The following is a 21,655-nucleotide window of genomic DNA, read 5'->3' on the forward strand; positions in this document are numbered from 1 at the left end:
TTAATACAAAAATGTTAAATATATACATGCATGTGCATTAATTTTTTATATACAAAATAATTATACACAATACACACACGTATATTATGTAAACACAAACTTTTATTTTGGATATTTTGGATTTGCCCAGTCCTAATATATATATATATATATATATATATATATATGAAGAGTTCAGATGCAAAAGCCTCTAAATGCCATTTGAAATTTTCTTCTTTAATGATGATTTTTATCAAACTTGTATATTTAAGTTCAGTAATTTCACTTAAATAACAATTAATAGGTAATTATCATTGCCATTTAAGTGAAATCACTGAACTTAAATATACAAGCTTGATAAAAATTATCATTCTAGAAAAAAATTTCAAATGGCACTTAGAGGCTTTTGCATCTGAACTCTTCATGTATATATGTGTGTGTGTGTGTGTGTGTGTGTGTGTGTATATATATATATATATATATATATATATATGAAGAGTTCAGATGCAAAAGCCTCTAAATGCCATTTGAAATTTTCTTCTAGAATGATCACTTTTATCAAGCTTGTATATTTAAGTTCAGTGATTTCACTTAAATGGGAATGATAATTACCTATTAATTGTTGTTTAAGTGAAATTACTGAACTTAAATATACAAGTTTGATAAAAATCATCATTAAAGAAGAAAATTTCAAATGGCATTTAGAGGCTTTTGCATCTGAACTCTTCATATATATATATATAAGATATGTGTGTGTGTGTGTGTGTGTGTGTATATATATATATATATATATATATATATGTGTGTGTGTGTGTGTCTGTGTGTGTGTTTGTGTGTGCTATATTAGGCTATATAAGCTATATTTGGGTGCAGTATCTTTTAAATGTGCAAAATAAAAGTATATTATATTACTATTATTATTATTGATAAAATATTAAAGGACAAATTTACGGTAGCTACACTGAGGCTAAAGTATATAAGAATGCAATATCTTTTTTTAATAATAATAACAGTAATATAACATTATGCATACTTTAATCAAAGCAGTATTTCTAGCAGGGCATAAAACACTAAGAGTTTCTTACAAAATACTGCACAGACTCGAATCAGGGAATTTGTTTAAATTGTTTTATTTACATTGTCTTTACAGCTGTACAAATTAACCAATTTACTAAAACAAACCTGACAGTCCAGGATTTTTGTTGTTACATCGCCACTAGACCATTTCACAAGATGTAAACAACAGTGGTCCAGAATCACTTCCTGTTTCAGTTTGTAACTGTTTTCTTTATTTCACATGTAAAGAAAACATCTTAAAGATGTTTGTTTAACTTTTTGATTCAGTTTTAAATGTTCTGTTGGTTGTATTTTATCCCAGCTTATATGTAGTGTTAAAAAAACTGAAACAGGAAGTGCTTCTGGACCAGTGTTGTTTACATCTTGTGAAATGGTCTATTGGTAAAAGTTGCTTGTTACAGGAGAACCTAGTGTGATGTAGTCGTAATATCTACAAAGTGTAGTTCCAGTAAATTAGTTGCTGCGCTGCTTTTGGTTGTAGTTAGTCCCAGCACTGTAGGGATGGTTGTTGACTCCTCCCTAGGATGACGGCATCCCTTCCTGTTTATCTGTGTTTGTGCAAGTTGCAGTGCACTAAACCGCATTCTGACAGCCAATTAATCACCAGGGGTTGCAGGTCGAGAAGGAGCAAGAAAATCCAGTGTGCACCGCCCAATGAAAGAGAGCTAACCTTGGTTAATAGTCTGCACAACATTTGTAAATACGGACCCGCTCGAGGGTGCATGATACCATTAGTCATGTTCCACAACATAAAGGGTGGAATGCATAAACTCCCTCAACATCTCAACAACATCCTATATATGAAGGATGCGAGAGGAAAACAAAAAGGTAAACACGTGTTGTTGCCCACATGGACTGTTCAGGAGGTCTCATGGTCCTCAGTCAAGTTATGGAAAGAAGAATGAAGTCACATGCTGGTCGATGAATCACTTGCGTATGTCGATGGCTGGGTGGTGTGGATGTACGTTTGGGTTTGGCATTCGCATCACTTTTCTCAGGGTTTATGACAAGTCTGCTCATGTACCATTGATCAGATATGCGATATGGCTCCATTCATGACTTCTTGCAGGTGGAAAGCCTGTTCGGTTTAAATAGAATTAGGATTTCTGTGGCAAGAAGTTGTATGAGAATAGTTTACCCAATAAAGAAAACGTCTTCCAAACCTGAATGACTGTCTTTTGGAGCGCAGAAGGAGAGTTTAGGAGAATGCTCTGGCGACTTTTGTCTATAGAATGAAAATGAACTGGGATGGCGTTGAGCTCCAAAACCTGTCAATAACAATGTCTAACATGCTGCTATCAAGCTCATGAAGTATTTCTTATTATTCTTAATTTGGAAAACGATTGTGCTGCTTAGTATTTTTTGTCAAAAACCGAAAGTTCAGAAGAACAAAACTTTTCTGACATGAAAAATTTCTATAACGATTGCTTTTGATCAATTTGATGCGTCCTTGCTGTACCAACCTAACTAGCTACTATTAATGAATTTGATCTTAAAATATTAAAGCGCACGCTCGGCGTTCGTGGATCGACTGCTCGAGACTGTTTTCCAAAGATGGCTCCTGCCTGTATTCGCAAAGTGGACTGTCTTTATAAAATATCTTCTTATTAAACGGTCTGTGTACTTACAACGTTCTCAATGCTTCGGTTTGCATGTAGGGACCCTGATTATGCTACCATGTTAGTGTTGGGCTATTTTGAGCTTTGTTAGTGGTATTAACTAGCGATTTTTATTTTCATTACTTTATGCCCCATATACTAGCGTTATAAGCTAAACAGTTTTTAGAGATAAAACTCTTTACGTTCGATTATCATGAAAACAAATCTCAGAGAACGGTTGACTATGTACCAATGTGTAATTAGACCAAAGGTTCATTTTGCGCCGGAGTTGTCCTTTAACCTCTTAACTGTCACCCCCTCTTTTTTGAATAGACATGAAAATGCACATTTCAAACTTAAATGGTTGTAATTCAAGAACGCTTTGGAATATAGACATATGATTGGTCTTGTTTTAAAGAAGACATTTGGCAGAAGAAAACATTTTTGTAGAAGTGAAATAAATTAAGAAAGTTAAACAGAAAAAAAGTTATAGAAGTTTGAGTTTATGGAAATGTACAATTTAAAAATATGAATTATTCATATTTTACATAAAATATAAATTTTCAAAACCTGGGCTACTCTAAAACGGCAGAGAGATCAAAGCCAAAAATCTGAACAAGTTGTGTTTCAAATTTTAGGTTGATATCTCAAAAAATTAGCTTTCAGTAAGATTTTGTTTGAGCGCAGTACCAAACTTTTTCACTAGGGCACAATCAGACTCCATTACTGCCCATATAAGGGCGTCTGCATTTCCATTCGTGTTTTGAGTGATATGAACCATTATTTTCACAATTTTCATACAATTTCTGAAGTAGAGATCCTATTCAGAAGTAGTATGGGAAGTTTGGCAGATTTTGATATGAATTGAACCTCTAAGAAACGCATACAAAGAACATGCATGTAAGTCATAGCTAGCTGCCACGTCACAAATGGTGAATTTATTATTTTTTTCTTGATATTTCAAACTTTTCAGACCTTTTTTTTCCAAAATAATTGAATGGATTCTATCTTTTGAACTTTTGGCATGAAAACAAACTGAGGTTTCTACCATTTTTTCATGATTTTTCATGTTTACTGCTATTTTAAAATAAAGGTCTGAACACGCCTTATGAGTATGAAAATATTCTTGTTGCATATTGATCAATTATGGCTTCTCTGTAATATATTTTGAAAATCAGTCACCAAATATGGAAACTAGAGATTGTAAGCTTTCAAATGATATATAGTTTGTCAATATTATTTAAGGTATTTACTAAGATATTATTGTTTTAAAAATATAGTGGCAAACATCCCACAGTTAGTTAATAACAATGTGAAATATCATGTATGATATATAATATACATAATAGTTAATATTTATATTATCATATAACTAGTATTAACAATAATGACAAAATATTATACATGATCAAATTCATTAATACTAGCTGCACTGAACCTATTTAAGTGTGAAATATCATGTAAATGTATCAAATAATAAATATATATAAAAATGTATCCTTGCCGGCTAAGTTTTAAATACAGCTTCTGTGTATGACAATGAGAAGTGTGAACATTCTATGGACTGAAATAATTTATACGAGTTTGTAACGACAAGAGATTGAGTTTTCATTTTTGACTGAACTAATCCTTCAACATAGAATGTTGTCTCAAAATTTGAGACTTGATATTAATCCGCATCCATTTTTCTCCCGTGCATTTATGGCTGCATCTATTTCATGGAATGGCATGAATCTCTCACTTTCTACATTTTTCTCCGTCTTGTTTTCTAGGCAAACGTTGAGGATGAAACGGCTGGAGTTCAGGCAGTATGTGAAATTCATGCTGTGCTGCGCTATGAATACCACGTTCTGTATTCTTGCAGCTATCAGATCCCCGTCCTCTATTTCAGAGCCTCTACGTTAGGTACACCACGTTCTCTCTCACTGCATTTCTATCATTAAACTGCAAAGTCTTGTTTATATGCTGTCTGCTTCCCTTATCAGTGTGTGTGTATTTCAGAACCCTCTGTGTTCTGCTTTCTCAAAGTTTGGTTTTATGTGCGCTGCAAAAACAGACTCAACATTTACACTGAGATCCCTTCTCAACAGGAGTGTTTTGAGTTTAGCAGGCAGAACGGCGACTTGCTCTTGTGCTCAACAAGTTTGACTTTGTGCTGTAAATAAATGAAAGGCTGCCATGTAAACATTTTTGGAGCTGTTATTGAGCAAGTTAGCAAACATGCACACGCAGGAATCAACCATTTTGAAGTGATCACTTATACGGACTGTAATCAGATTAGAAAACATTGTTTTCATTACAGATGGGAATCCTCTCTCTCTTGAGGAGGTGTGGAGCAATGTTCATCCGAACTATAGACAGAGACTACAACAGGGACCCTGGGACACGCTGACCCAACAGGTAATGTGTGTGACTGAATTTGTTGTTTGGCAGATGCTTTCTCAAAATCATCTGGCCAGCTTTTCAGTTTCAAAGGCTTGATTGGTTATAAAATAATATATTATACACAGTTGTGTGTGTATATATATATATATATTAATATATATTATTAGGCAGTGTTGTAGTCGAGACCACCTCACTCGAGTCCGAGTCGAGACCGAGACCAGAGAGAGTCCAGTCCGAGTCAAGACCGAGTCCATAGAGAGTCGAGTCCGAGTCGAGTCCGAGACCAGTGAGGGTTGATTACCTAATTTACTTTTATTTACTTAGAGAAATCCTTTTTTTTAATACTGAATTTACTTAGAGTTTAAAAAATATGATCAGTTTAGGGTAAAAAGGCCACATAGTGGGTGGTGTTAAAAGTAATTTTATTACAATTTGTCATGCGCAGTTGCGCACTAGAAAATCACCAATCACTGGGCGTGTGAATCAATTTAAAGAAATATTTTATTAACATACATTAATAATCATGAAAAATATTTTGAATTGAACTCGAGTGGACTCGGGAATAAGTCCGAGTCCTAAAAAAAAAAATGTTCGAGTACGAGTCAATTCCGAGTCCAAATGCACACGAGTCGATGACAAGACCAAGACCATTAAAATATGGTCTCGAGGCCGAGTCCGAGACGAGTTCGAGTCTCGAGTACTACAACACTGTTATTAGGGCTGTCGATTATGGTAAAAATATTTCACGCCCCTGGTCAGACATTTACATTTCATAAAGTTCATTGGTGACGAACATGATACAGGGCAACAACTCACTGTGATGGAGCCTATAAAATGCAGTTAGAATGCCCCTAAAATTCAAGATATTAGAGAAAAAATGCCGTGTTTTTATTTTATTTTGTCTTGTATTCATATTTATATCATATGGTATAGTTACGGTATCACAAGAGGAACGAGCACAATGTCACACAAGTGCTGTGTTTGTCCCAAATAGCACAAGTATGAATGTGATATTGATTTTATACAAGTTCAATAAATAAGAAGCTAATATTGGGTTATATTTTGGACACAATATTGTCTGTTCTGAATGAATCTGCATTATGAACGAATCAATCGGGTGAACCAAAGAGAGACATTTACTTCCTGAATGAATCCGCCGTTTGAACGAATCGAATGAATGAATGATTCGCTGACTTACTCATTTAGACATGTATCGCTACCTATTGGCAGTTTCAGTTTCTTATTTAGAATATCACTTCAGTAAAAAATATATATAATTTAATTTCGGGTATAGCCAAAAAATGAAAATTCTGTTAAAGTCCCCCTGTGGTGTAAATCAAGTTTTGAATGTTGTTTATATGTTAATGTGATGTTGTTTATATACTTTAAGGCAAACCATGTGCAAATTTATAAGTCAGCACCATTGCTGAGTATTTTCAGTGAACCAAAGACAGTCTCATTGAAATCGCTGGTGTTTCTGACTTCGTAAACTACCTTGTAATCAACGAGTGGATCTGTGTTTGAGTGGAGGCGGGGCTAATTTGCCTATTCATAGAACCGTGTATACTAAATGAGGCAAGGGCCCTTTCACACCGACCTTGTTTGGTCCAGACTTTCTGACTTTTCAGTTTAGTCTGAAATCAAAATTACAGGTGTGAAACCTCCCTCGGATCATGGTCTGGACCAAACAGATGAAATTTGGTCCGACAAAAAGAGGTAGTCTCGGTCCGGATCAAACTAAACAAAGGTTTGGTTCGTTTCTAGCGTGAAGGCATTTTTGTATATATGGTTCGGACTTTCAGACCTTACAGGAAGTTCTGGTGGTTCCCGCATTGCCGAATAAACAGAAGGTGGAAGGAAAAACCATAGACATCTATATAAAGGCTAGATATGTCGTCCACGCTGCTGGCCAATGGAGGTCGACGTCTGCACCTGGCGGCCATCTTGTCACAGGCAGCTCGCTCACTCGTAACATTGTGTTAATGGTACATGTACTATTTAAATGAGCATAACTTGCTCAATTTTCTACCGATTTTCAAACGGTTTGTTTTGTTATAAACGTCAGAGATGTAGTTATGACACTGCATACTTATGAATAAAAAGTGTATAAATAAATAATCATCCAGATAATTATAACCACGTTAATAACGTTTGTAAGAAACCAAACCGTTTGTAAATCCGTCAAGATTTCAACGAGATAATTTGTGTTCGTGCTGACCACTCATCTTACATCAGCTTGTCTGTGACAAGATGGCCGCTGGTGATGACGATGGAAACTCCGCCGTAACACATCTAGCCTTTATATACATATCTATGGGAAAAACGAGCCGTGGTAGCACATGGGGAGAGGAGGAGACTAGGTTTTTAATTGACGTATGGTCTGATGACATAATAAGAAGTCAACTGGAAAAAAACGCTCAAAAATGCAGACACTTTCCAAATATTTTCAGAGAGGATGAGAGAGAGAGAGGGTATGAGAGAACGGGAGATATGCGTCTGTTCATTCATGTTGTCAAAGTTACCCGCCGAATTGACAACACGCTAACATCAGACGCACGACCATTTACAAACCAATCAATGTCAAGATGCAGCCCACATAGATGATGACGACAAGACGCAAGTGTGTCACGTAAAGTCCTTTAGTGCGCTTGCATAATTGAAGTGTGAAACCAAACCAACAATTTCTGAACGTGAACTTTGGTGACTTTCAGGTGCTTTCAACGCCCTTACATTCAAGCTATTTTAAGTCATGGAGAATTTTTTTAAAGGAAAAAACATTTTAAATATGTAATTTTGGTGATCAAAGATGAGTTATAGATGATCAAATCTATAGGTGATCAAAGATGAGGGATACAGTTAGTGACTACAGGGGATTTAGAAGGTCTTTTGAAGAATCTTTGTAACCAAACTGCTTTGGTCTGTCAATTTATCTAAATTCCAATTCAGATGCACCTTCTAAAGAAAGAAAAAAATATTGTAGCCTAAAAGTTTGTGTAATAAGTTCTAATTTGAATCAAATAAAATATGTTTCTAAAGCTATTTTTTTACTTCTATTTGATGCTTTTCTCATTTAAAACAATAATGACTTTAAAAAATTTAAATCACACACAAAATTTGGCTGAGAAATTACCCCCCAAAAATTATTTCATGTAATTAATCACACAATGTGCCAATTAATTGATCTCATATTAATTGCTTGTCAGCCCTTGTGTGTGTTATTTTAAAATACAGGTAATTAAAATATTTGTAAAAAAGTTTCAATTGCTAATGGGAAAATGTTGTGCATCAAAACCTACAGTCTAAATGCATCCTAAAACTGTGATTGGTCAGTTTAATCAGACAGCTGTTCCTGTCTTAGTGGGTGGTTCTCGGCCACAATAAGCTACGATGTGGATCAAACCTTACGTTGATGGCTGGTAGATCTTCTGGGTCGTATGGAAAAACTGATTCCAGCTGTTTAGGGCTGCCTGCTTTAGGCTGTGATGGATGCAGATACGTAGGCGTGATTACTGGGAGATGGAGAATGGATGGAGCGATAGATGCAGAAAAAGGCTGATTATTGGCAGCGGAGGATATTAAAGGAGAGGGACAGCAGTAAAAGCAGAGGGAAGGACTCGGGAAGGGTTGAGGGTCTTCAGGTGCTCAGGAGATGGAACACTGCTGTATCTGACGCAGGTAAACATGAGTGACTCACATCAAGACCTTATGAGCTGTGACGCCAATGGACTCTCTCTCTCTCTTTATCTCTTGCTCGGTCTCTCGCTTTTCTCTCTGCACTCTCTGTTTTTACCCTCTTATAGCTCTCGTTCTCTTCTTTATCTCCCCAATTTTCTTAAACCCAAATCGCATTCTTAGGGTAACCAATAATAGAGGTTGCAAAGTAGATTAGGACAACGAAGAACCCTTCTCTCTGAGGACCCAATAAGGAATCAATAATGTGTGAAAATGAACCAAAATGAATGTTCTTTTTTAGTATCCATGGTTCCCTGAGGTTCCATGCATGTTCAAGGTTCTTTTCAATTGAAATCTTTAGATTATAAAAATTTTCTTCACACTAATAAAAAAGGTTCTATTAAGAACTGATCACTAAAAGGTTCTTTGGGGAACCTAAAATGGTTATTGGCAGAGGTTCTTCATCTTGGTCCTGAAATACCCCCAAAACTGCACATTTTTGATGTCTCTCTTATCTAACACGCATATTTCAGGTCTTCAAAGTGAAAGCGACATGTAAAGGTCAAGCATGGTTACCCGGACTCAGAATTTGTCCTCTGCATTTAAACCATATAAGTTAGTTTTGCTGTTGGGGCCGGGGAGCGATTGGGGGTTAAGCCCCGTTCACACCGCCAGCGACACGCAGCGACAAAGCGACAAGATCCCATTCATTTCAATGGAACGCTGGCGACATCCGGCGACACGAGCGACAGTATCCATGTTTCCATCGACACGTTTTTATCCGAATTGAGTGATATCAAATGAAAAAAGCCTTATGGAAACAGTAAAATTCGATGAAATTTCATGAAAATCGACTCAAATGAAATACGTTCGGTCTCATCGAATTTTCTCTTGATCGATATACCTCGCATACATTATCCCATTCATATGTCGCTATCAGCTGGCACATAAGCATTATTAGCCTTCAACTTCTGAAATATTGATCATTTTTGGTAGATGGCGCGATCCGTTTTGTCTAACAAAACTTTGTTCGCAAAAGTTTGCTTGAATGTTGTTCGATTTAGTGCGAAAATAAATGGAAACAACTTAAAATGTCTCAAATCAATTCGATATACCAATTTGATCGCAAAACAGCATGTGACGTCATTACGTACAGGTTTTTATTCGCTTTAAAGCCGTTGGATGGAAACACTTTCACCAGCTTTATCCGCATGAGTTTTTTAACCGAATTTCAGATAATTCGATTGACAAGTGGATGGAAACATGACTAGTGACCGTTGGCGACAGAATGTGGGCGTGTCAAGAGACAAGCGACAAAAGTTGAGAATTTTTAACTTTATGCAAATGAGAAGCGATTTTCGCGAGCGACAACCAATAGGAAAGAAGACTTTCGGTGGAGCTCGCGTCACCGTCTTGAGTGCAGGGCAGGCAAGACAGAAAGAAAGAGTTTGAGGACGATGTCACTGTTTTATATGATTTGACTGTAACCACATACATGGATAATAAAATGATGCATGGAAAAGAAACTGTCGACAGTCTCAGTGAGTTTAATTCTTTCATTTAACGTTATAGTTCGAGTGTTGTAATTTTATGATGCACGTTTAGCACTCCTGCAGTTCATTTTACAATTTCCCCTGCATTACGTTGACTATTAGGGACAAGAAAATTGATTGTCAAATTCGAATGACGTTTTTATAATTTGTGACAGTATGAGTGAGTTTAATTTGTTCATTCGATCGATCGTTGATCTAGTAAATGATTTAATCCAATGAACACAGCTGTGGAGATATAAAAACACTCTCCCAACAGCATATGGTTTCTTTTTAGCCTTAAAAGTCATTTATTCCCAGTCAAATTAAAATTATATATCACTTGTGATGGTCTTTTGTATAGATATGGCCAGACGTGCAGTCTACCAATAACATCAGAGCGACAGCACTACGAACGCCCACAAGCGACATCACAGTACAGAGCCTAGCGACACAAAGCGACAAAATCGCTGGCGTTGTGAACGGGGCTTTAGGTGCGTATTGAGAATCAAACCCACAAGCTTCGGGTTACCAGAATGAATCTCTGACTCTTTAACCATTTTAGACTGCCCGTTTTGAAGTCTCTAGTAACAAGCTGATGAGTTGGATCAGGTGTTGTTTTTGGGAACATCTAAAATGCGCAGTATTCCAGGACCAAGATTGGGAACCACTGTTGTATGGTATCACTGCAACAAAACTTTTAGTACCTTTATATTTAAGACTTTACGTGATCTGAGTTTGTGTGTACATGTTTTCTATCCTGGTGGGGGCTCAAACCTGAATGCACACAGACTCATGGGGACTTGTGTCACTGTGGGGACCTAAATTGAGGTCCCCATGGGTGTAAACACTTATAAATTGATTTTTTATTTTTATTTATTTATTTATTTATTTTTGAAAATGTAAAAATGGAGAATGTTTCCTGGGATGGTTAGGTTTATGGATAGGGTTTGTGTAAGGGGATAGAATATACAGTTTGTACAGTATAAAAACCATTACGTCTATGGAGAGTTTCAACAAAGATAGTAAACCATGCGTGTGTGTGTGTGTGTGTTGATATGTATTTTACAGAAGTATCTATTTCAACAGAACAAGACTCTGAAGTGCAGTGTTTAGCCTCCATGTTCACAACAGTTTGGTATGCATAGTGATTCAGTCTGTTCTCCCATGAGGCCTGTAGATGAAGTCACGATAATTGACTGACCGAGCTCGAATCGTGCCGCAGTACAATGGCATAGCTATTCACAAATAACCTGAAAAAGTCCAACTCTATCTCGCTGATGCTAACAGTGAGGTCTCGTCGAGGGAATTTGAAGAGTCAGCATGTCTTTGGCGCTTGAACGGTAACACAGCAATAGATCTAGACAGTTGATGTTGTGAATTTTAATGCAGATGGGGACAGTGCACTGAGGTTGTTCTTATTTGCGGAGACGAGAGTTTAAAAGGTTTTCGGATGACTGGATTAAACGGCATACTGACACAAAAGTTTCTGTCCCCAAGGGCACCCTCGAGGCTCGGACCTTGCAGTTGTCTTCGACGTGCGCATTTACACCTTTTCCTCCAAAAAATTAGTGTTCTGGTGTTGAGTTGGTGCTCAAATCTTTCTTCAAACTGGCTTGTGGTTTAATTGCCGCTTGGTTCTTAAAGGACAAGTTCGGTATTTTACACTTAAAGCCCTGTTTTAAGATTGTTTCTGATTAAATACAATGGTTAAAGGGATAGTTCACTTTGAAATTAATTTTTGATATGTTTTAGCTTACCTCAAGGGCATCCAAGATGTAGGTGTCTTTGTTTCCACAGTATTTTAAATTTTGACATTTTTCAGTCAAACCGTTGTTGTCTATCATTCTTACACTGGAGACTAAGGGGGTCCACCAAAAAGCATGCACAGAGAAGTCCAAATTAAACATGATTTTAAATGACTCGTAAATGTAAGTACACATTGATGGCCTAAGACATGAAACGAGCGGTTTGTGTGAGAAAACGAACAGTATTTATATCGCTTTTACCTCTTGTAATCATAGCCATGACAAAATGATCTGACGGCACGGGCGCTTCGGTCTGCGCATGCGCCGGAAGTAATCGCTTGCGCGCCTACGTCACACTTTGTTTATACAGAAATTTCGGAAGTTTTACCTTTCACTAAACATATTTAGATATACGGGAAACCGCAATGGAAGACGATTTCGGTATATCTAAATAAGTTTAGTAAAAGGTAAAACTTCCGAAATCTCTGTGTAAATATTGAGTGACATCACACGCAAGCGATCACTTCCGGCGTAACATTGACTGATTCAGTTCGGTTCAGTTGGACATTGCACAACTGATTCAGATCACTGTGATTACAAGAGGTAAAACGATATAAATAGTGTTCGTTTTCTCATAAAAACTGCTCGTTTCGTGTCTTAGGCCATCAATGTGTACTTACATTTACGAGTCATTAAATCATGTTTAATTTGGACTTCTCTGTGCATGCTCTTTGGTGGACCCCCTTAGTCTCCAGTGTATGACTGATAGACAACAACGGTTTGACTGAAAAATGTCAAAATTGAAAATACTGTGGAAACAAAGACACCTACATCTTGGATGCCCTTGAGGTAAGCTAAAACATATCAAAAATTAATTAAACAATCTTAACCATTCTATTTCATCAGAAACGATCTTAAAACAGGGCTTTAATGGTGAAATACTGAACTTGTCCTTTAAAGGTCCTATATGTAACTTTTTTTTATAAAACCAATCCTTTTTTTATTGCCTGTGTTTGAAGGGGTTGTAATCACACATTGCAATGATCCACTTTTCGGGTTGCGCTATTACCTCTGGTCAATATTCATATTTATATGTGAGGTCTCCGGGTCGGATTTCCTGCGAAATCCATCAGATGTGACGTGCATGTGCGCTCCCGAGCCTCTCTATCCTTACAGTCAACCTTGCGACCAACGGCACTTCAGCTGACGACATGGAGTCTGATAACACCCCAAAAATGTCCTGCCTCCAGCACAACACAGACTCCGTCACAAACTCCACAGAAATATAAATGACAAAAAAAAAGTTTTATCTGCTCAAGCTCGTCAGGCAAAACGTGAATCTGATCGACTCCGGACAAAAACGCGGATCAACATAGTAAACTCTAGTGAAATAGCAAGGTAAACTACATGAAACAAGACGTGAATACAAAAGAATGTTCCAGGATAACAAAAAGTCGGTGCTTTAGGATGTAACTTATTTTATTTACTAGATCTACTGACTAACGTCACTCATCCACTACTATCACGTTCAGACACGTTCAGTACAGTTATGTCACTTCCTACGATCTTACTGATACACTGAAACTGTTCAGTTTAGTTCGCTAACTGTGTTCGTTATCATATTATACATTCACCTATGTTGACATTGCTGATTGTGAAAGATACACGAATAGTTAGAGAAATGGCTTATGCTATAACATCACATGTCGGCTAAATGCAGTTTATTGTAACATTATCATGGACGAGCACAGAACATTAGTTCAACGTCAAGCTGATAAAAGTAGGCTATTATTGTAACTGCAGTGGGAGTTAGCATTAGTTTCCAGCATGTTGTGTGATGATTTCGCCGTTGCGTTGAAAGTCTCCATGTGGCCGGTAGTGAATGCTCGCTCTTGAGATCGAGCATGCACACAAGTACGAGCGCTCTTGTTGCATTCTGAAACATCACCACTAGAGGCAGCTAAAAAACGCATACAGCACCTTTTAAGTCAATGCAATTGAATGTTACAATTTAAAAAAAAAAAAATATTAGGCATGCCTGTCTGTCATTATTCTCTAGCGTTAATTTTACAGTCAAAGTAATGTAAATAATATGTAATTATTATTATATACACACACTCATTAGGTAAACCTGTTTAACTGCTTGTTAATGCAAATATCTAATCAGCCAATCACATGGCATCAACAATGCATTTAGACATGTAGACATGGTCAAGACGCACTGCAGTTCAAACTGAGCATCAGAATGGGTAAGAAAGGTGATTTAAAGGGGTGGTATAATGGCCCTTTTTACAACATGTAAAATAAGTCTCTGTTGTCCCCAGAGTGTGTATGTGAAGTTTTAGCTCAAAATACCACATACCATTATAATAATGTTTATACAGCATATTAAAAATGTCCCTTTTTGAGGGTCAGTAAAAACACGCTGTTTTGTGCGTGTCCCTTTAAATGCAAATGAGCTGCTGCTCCCGTCACAGAGGGTGGAGCTTCAGGAGCTTGTGTGTGTAATTTTATATTGTCACATTTCAGATTGTCCCTCTCTGCCTTTTGCTCCAATCCTCTTGCTAAGTATGACTTCTTCCAATGCTCCGTAAGAAGCTCTCCGTGATGGTGTGTTATTATGGGATAGGACATTCCTCCATCTCTGCTGTGCATGAGTGCCCTCCAGTGTGCGAGACTCACTCGAGAGCGGCTCAGCAGGGTGCCAATGAAGACCATGTGTTGCATGGCAGATTTGCTTAAGTCTGCCTCGTAATTTTCTTTTTAATTTATCCGTAGCTTTGAGCGTAATTGAATTTGTGTAATGAAAAGTATCGTGTGACTATTTAACATTGAGTTAAGATGGAAAAACACATGTTGTGGCACTGGTTTAATGTCTGTGTTACCGCGTGTGACAGTGAGAACCTGTTCTTTATAAAAAATGAGGTCAGAATAGATATTAACAAAGAACTGAACGCAATGTGTGTGTGTGTGTGTAGGAACATCCTTTACTGGGCCAACCATTTTTCATGCTTCATCCATGTCGCACTGAGGAGTTTATGAAACCTGCTCTGGATTTGGCACAGGCTGAAAACAAGTGAGTTTCTCTCTGCTGCAGCTTCAGTAGTCACAGATTCTGTGAAATGAATATTCTGGGTTTACATTTACATTCCTCACACGCTTTTTTTATTGAATATACACATTTTATCTGCACACGCATTCCTTGGGAATCAAACCTATGACCTTAGTGTTGCTAGTGTCGTGCTCTACTGTATTTGCTCTAGGAACTATGTGAGAAATTCAGTCAACAGCTTGTTGGATACCATTGAAAATATTCAGACAGCATAATTAATAAATGTTTAAAATATAAAATAATTAAGCTTTGAAAATTTAAACATTTGACTTAAACATTACTTATATTAGTATGAAACTATGTGATGGAATCGTTTGCTAACCTTTTCTGTCTTGACCAACTAAAAAAGAAAACCAGGTTAAAATCTGCATTTAATATAATATATATATATATATAATTCAGATGCAAAAGCCTGTAAGTGCCATTTGAAATTTTCTTCTAGAATGATCATTTTTATCAAACTTGTATATCTAAGTTCAGTAATTTCACTTAAATGACAATTAATAGGTAATCCTCTTTGCCATTTAATGGAAATTACTGAACTTAAATATACAAGCTTGATAAAAATGATCATTCTAGAAGAAAATTTCAAATGGCACTTAGAGGCTTTTGCATCTGAACTCTTCATATATGTATATATATATATATATATATATATATATATATATATATATATATATAATATTTGAATTATATATTTTTTAATACATTTCATTATCGTTAAATGTAATATTGAATTGTTTTAATGGAAATTTTAAAGTGTTAATTAAATATAATATTAATTAATAATAATATTAATTAATAATAGAGGGTGTTTGTGAGCACTCTTTTAAACAAATAAAATGCAATATTTTTGTTGTTTTAATTTTCTACTTGTTTTTTATTGAATAATATCCTGTGAGCCTCAGGAAACCAAGGTTATACATTTATGTACTTGCTTTAATAAAAAATGCAAGCTTTAAATGTCTGCTTAAATGTAAACCCTCCAGAATACTTGCCCCACAGACTTCTATTTTAAATGAGGAACAAATCAACATCAACATCTGTGGTAATGAAGAGCATGATTTTAATAAAAGTTTAATTTAATCTGGAAATGTTCTTTTTAACATTTTAAAATGGTGTTATATCATCTCACAGTGTTATATGTGTCTCATTTAGCTCTAAATGTCATCAGATCTGGCATATCCATCGATTTAGACGTATCCATTCAATGTATGATTAGATGTAAACGTTTTTCAAATTGCAGCACTGCAATGTGAACATCTCATCTGTTCTCAGGAGGGTGAACTATATCGTGACCTGGCTGAGTGTTGTGGGCCCCGTCGTCGGGCTGGACGTCCCATTGAGCTACTGCACTGAGGTGTCCGCTCCAGACTGAAGCTCCGCTGCTAGTGATCTTCCTGTCTATCTCAGACTCCACTGACCCAGAGGATGTGAAGAGGACACCAGTGACCCTGCTGAGGGTCTCTAAGAGGGTTCAAAAGTCCTGAAACAATGCTTGAACATCCAAGACACCAAGTCTTTAAGAGCCTTCTTGAGCTAGCTTGTGAGCTTTATTCATTCATGCGTCATGGTTGGTCATGCGTCTTTGTTTTGTAAAAGAATGTAAATAATTTATTCATGAATTGTGCATTAGATTGTGACGGTAAATATATTTATGTTACAAAAGATTTCTATTTCAAATAAATGCTGTTCTTTCGAACTTCAAAATTCATCAAATAATCCCCCAAAATATATATCATGGTTTCCACAGAAATATTAGGCTCAACATTCAACATTGATAATAATGTTTCTTGAGCAGCTAATCTGCTTAGAATGATTTCTGAAGGAACATGAGACACGGATTACATTTAAAAATATAAAAACAGTTCATTTAAATGAATAATACTTCATTGTTTAACTGTATCAAATAAATCAAATAAATGCAGGCTAAGTGACTTACTGACTTTTTGTATTATTACCAACCAAATTTTGTATTATAAATTTTGTATTATTGTAAATTTTGTATTATTATAAACTCAACTCTGCATTCTTCGAGTTGAGTTTATACCAAAAAATTCTATTTTGACCACGTGATATTCTCCCAATCCTCTTCTGGATCATCCATATGCTCTCTGTCAAACTTCAGACGGGCCTAGACATGTACTGGTTTAAGCAGGGGGACACGCCGGGCACTGCAGGATTAGAGTCCCTCTCGGTGTAGTGTGTTACTTATGGTAGCCTTTGTTACTTTGGTCCCAGGTCTCTGCAGGTCATTCTTCAGGTCCCTCCGTGTAGTTCTGGGATTTTTGCTCACCGTTCTCATGATCATTTTGACCCCACGGGATGAGATCTTGCGTGGAGTCCCAGATCGAGGGAGATTATCAGTGGTCTTGTATGTCTGCCATTTTCTTACAATTGCTCCCACAGTTGATTTTTTTCACACAAGCTGCTTGACTATTGTAGATTCACTCTTCCCAGCCGGGTGCAGGTCTACAATTTTCTTCCTGGTGCCCTTCGATAGCTCATTGGTCTTGGCCATGGTTGAGGCCCCTTTACACGATGGGAGAACGCAGATATTTCTCTGCATTTTGCCCTCTCATTTACAAGAAAACGTCGTTTTTATCACTGAAAACGATTATTTCTGAAAACGCCGGTTATGTGTTGTCGTGTGAACTGGGAGAAACGGCATTTTAGGTTCTCTCTTGTCGTTTCTGAGGATTCTGATTGGCTTAAATGGCTTTATCCTTAACCCCTACACTGCCGCCAATAGGTTTGGCATAGTTATGATGGCGCTCGACGGCGTATTTATGCGAGTGTGTAAACGATGTTATTTTTGAAAACGGAGAGGGGGAAAATATTCGTTTTGCTAAATACCCGGCGTTGTGTAAACGTGGCCTGAGTTTGGAGTGTGACTGAGGCTGTGGACAGGTGTCTTTTATACAGATAACGGGTTCGAACAGGTGCCAATAATACAGGTAACGAGTGGAGGACCGAAGAGCTTCTTAAATAAGTTGTTACAGGTCTGTGAGAGACAGAAATCTTGCTGGTTTGTGGGTGACCAAATACTTATTTTCCACCATAATTTACAAATAAATTCTTTAAAAATCCTAAAATGTGATTTCCTGGATTTTTTCTCTCTCATTTTTTCTCTCATAGTTGAAGTGCATCTATAATGAAAATTACAGACCTCTCTCATTATTCTAAGTAGGAGAACTTGCACAATCAGTGGCTGACTAAATACATTTTGGCCCCACTGTTTCAAGCATGATCATGTATGTAGCAACCTTGATTCTGTAGTGTTTTACAGAACCTTTAAATTCTGGGATTTGTGGAGGATATATATCATCTGGACTATTATTAAATTAGAAGGCAAACCATATTTTCCTCTGCTGATATTTCTTTTTTTTTGCATTTTCATGGCATTGTTTGTGCTTTCATATGGAGGATTGCTATTCAAACATGTCTGAGTCTTTGTCTCCAGCTGCGTGTGCACACGTGTCTCAATATTTTCCCTCACTGGTTGGGTAATGTGAAGCAGGCTGCATTTAGCCTATGTTTGACATTTCTGAGGCCTGAAATTGGAATATAACATTATTCGTATAACCTTGCATCTTGTAAGCACAGTAAATAGCCTGATGTATTTTTGTTGTGTCTCCCTGCAGTCTGACATTTCTCTTCATTACTCATCCACGTAGCGTGCTGTGCCAGACCAGTTTAACAGTTGAATGGAATCGAATCCCTCTGAAATCCTGGCTTTCTGAAACGGAGGAGCTGAGTTTAGAGTCCAGAGTTTGAGAGAAGACGGTGAAAGTCCTCCGTCAGCATGTCTAAATGGGGCGCTCGTCTCTCAGGGGACTGTATCAGTGTTGGTAAGGAGGTCAGCCTCCTACCCGGAGCATCTCGCTCTAATGGACGGACAGGAATGATGGAGAGGAGAGAGAGAAATGCATAGATCATGGATCACAGTGTATGTTACCTGCTTAGGTCACCCCAAAATGAAAATCAATGACTGTCATGCTACAGAGTTCAAATCATTTCAAATGATTTGCATATTTTAAATTGGCACTACATTTGGTTTACAAGATTAAGAAACAATGGTGTTTGATTTCATTTATGCTTTTAACTGGAGATGTGTCTGATATGAAGCTATCATATGACTGTGACTGTCTGCATTTATCCTAGCTAACAAACATATCTTCTAAGAACGTTTTGCTAACGTTACCATTAAGTTATATGTTATTTTGAATGTTTTAATAAAAATAATTTTTGGTAATACAATGTTAGACAAGACATTAAGGGAAAATTCAATTTATCAAAGAAATTTTATAGACAATTATCACAAGTCATTTATAACGGGTTTTTTTTCTTTTCTTTTTTCTCAAGTTTCAGAAAAATCCTTTTTATTTTTATGTTGTTTTGAGAACATTAAAGACCAGACAACTTTGAACAAACGGTCTGTTAAGAACTGGAAGAACCTGTGAATGACTTTAAGAGAACAAAGTTATGAGAACATTCCTTGTTAGCTGGGATCGTGTAGGCCTACTGTCCCCTTATTGAACAAACAGGCCTGGTTAATGTATATTGAATGTGAACCTATATAATTTCTCCTTTACATCATTACTTGCAAGAAAGAAAGAAGTTTGAAATGAAATGAGGGTGAGTAAATGATAACATCTTTTAAACTATTCTGTTAATTAGGAATAAATTTTGCCTTTTATTTTCTTCCTCCCGTTGTTTAAAAAATTGAAAATATCAAATATGAGCAGTGATGTTTATGAAATATGAAAAAAGGTATGATAAAAGACAATTTATGCGATTAATGTTAGGCTGTAGCTCGTAAGAGGTGTAGGCCTGCAAGTCTTCTAAAGTCGTGGTAGGCTACAAAATGTAAGTCGTTATTCAATTATATATCATGTCATATGTTTGCATTCAATTCCAGACATGTTGTAGCTCAACACTTTCATTAGACATTCAGCTTAGACATTCCGCAAACATCGTTGTTTATTCTCCACGGAATGCTAATGACTAGCTTGAATCAGCTAGCATGGTCAAGATAGAGCTAGCGGTTCAAACTGGATATTCCAGCAGGACAAATGACGACACAATTTTAATTTGTGGGTATATTATTCCAGTCACATTTATAATTGTGTGCAGAACGTCTAATTGAAGCAAGTAGCACATTGAGTAAGTTTTAGACAGACCTCAATATTATTATCTGGAGAAGTTGTTACATTAAAGAAAAGGAAATTAGAATTGCCTTTGAAACAAATACCCATTTATTTTACATGCTTCACTAGAGGTGTTGCTTAATGGAGTTTGATCACTCCTAATGGAGATGGGGAATTAAATTTGTTAACTAAAATGCCACCGTGAGCGTAAACGGGCCGCTGCTGACCTCTGTTGGCCAGCGTGTGCTGTTGTAGTTTACACGCCTGTCCTCTAGGAGCCGCCATTGACCGAAGAGCAAGTGATTCAAAACTACAGTAACTCAAAAAGATTATCAAGCCACTGATGCCAGGCTTAAAAAAAGAAGATGAAAAAAATATTAGACTAATACCAAGTATCATTTAATATAGAGGAATATACCACTTTCTTACTTGTCAAGCACTATTGAGGAAAACAGCACTTACTTACTTTTCAAGCACTTTTCTCAAAAAGTTTTATTTCAGACCCTATACCTTTTTTTTTATTGTAAAAAAATTAACAATGTTTAATACAACGACATTCAGGCCTTCTTAAAAGTGAGTGATATATATATATATATATATATATATATATATATATATATATATTACTACTGTAAAACTGCCTGGCTGTATTAATCATTATGTACCTCAGCTAAATTATGTATTTGTCAGATCTATCGTGTGTGCTGTAAAAATGCTGCTTTACATTTCTTCATTAAGTAGATTCATTTTATTTTATTTGAGCTTTCATTTAATGACTGGAAATTATTTTGAATTATAACAATAACACGCCTTGAAATACCCGACATATGAATATGATAATTAGACTAGTATACACTAGTATAGATTAGTATACACTCACCTAAAGGATTATCAGGAACACCTGTTCAATTTCTCATTAATGCAATTATCTAATCAACCAATCACATGGCAGTTGTTTCAGTGCATTTAGGGGTGTGGTCCTGGTCAAGACGATCTCCTGAACTCCAAACTGAATGTCAGAATGGGAAAGAAAGGTGATTTAAGCAATTTTGAGTGTGGCATGGATGTTGGTGCCATATGGGCCGTTCTGAGTATTTCACAATCTGCTCAGTCACTGGGATTTTCACGCACAACCATTTAATAATCCTTTAGGTGAGTGTATTTTAAATACAATGGTATTAGTAGCTATATACCACTGCTGACCTGCTGCAATACTTTTAGTAAGTGCAGATGTGAGTAAAATGATTTTATAAATCTATTTTCCTGACAGGTTTTACTGTATCTTTGGCCATGGTCACATTTTTTTTTTTTTCATTTCCTCAAGGTTGTTTTATCTGGCAGTGATATTCCAGACAAGGAAGACCCCTTTCCCGTCCAATTAATCCAGACATCATCCTGGCTTCCA

At 36.5% G+C, this 21,655-nt stretch overlaps 1 protein-coding gene across 2 annotated transcripts in view; it reads left to right on the forward strand.

The window, feature by feature from the left end:
* Positions 1–19,691, forward strand: part of atg10 (ATG10 autophagy related 10 homolog (S. cerevisiae)) — a 37,387-nt gene extending 17,696 nt beyond the window's left edge. Inside the window, exons 5-9 of one of the 2 annotated variants that reach the window (XR_005623413.2) lie at positions 4,427–4,559; positions 4,957–5,054; positions 14,967–15,064; positions 16,379–16,646; positions 18,745–19,691. Coding sequence is in view for 1 of the 2 variants with exons in the window: in XM_039675913.2 (XP_039531847.2) it covers positions 4,427–4,559; positions 4,957–5,054; positions 14,967–15,064; positions 16,379–16,478 (429 nt within the window). In the remaining variant the exon portion in view is untranslated. Of the gene's footprint in view, positions 1–4,426; positions 4,560–4,956; positions 5,055–14,966; positions 15,065–16,378 lie in introns of both variants that reach the window. The other variant, XM_039675913.2, reaches the window with a different exon arrangement.
* Positions 19,692–21,655: the final 1,964 nt, after the last annotated feature.

This window comes from Pimephales promelas, chromosome 23, assembly GCF_988280905.1.
Source record: "Pimephales promelas chromosome 23, fPimPro1.hap1.1, whole genome shotgun sequence".
In the NCBI taxonomy this organism is placed as follows: domain Eukaryota; kingdom Metazoa; phylum Chordata; class Actinopteri; order Cypriniformes; family Leuciscidae; genus Pimephales; species Pimephales promelas.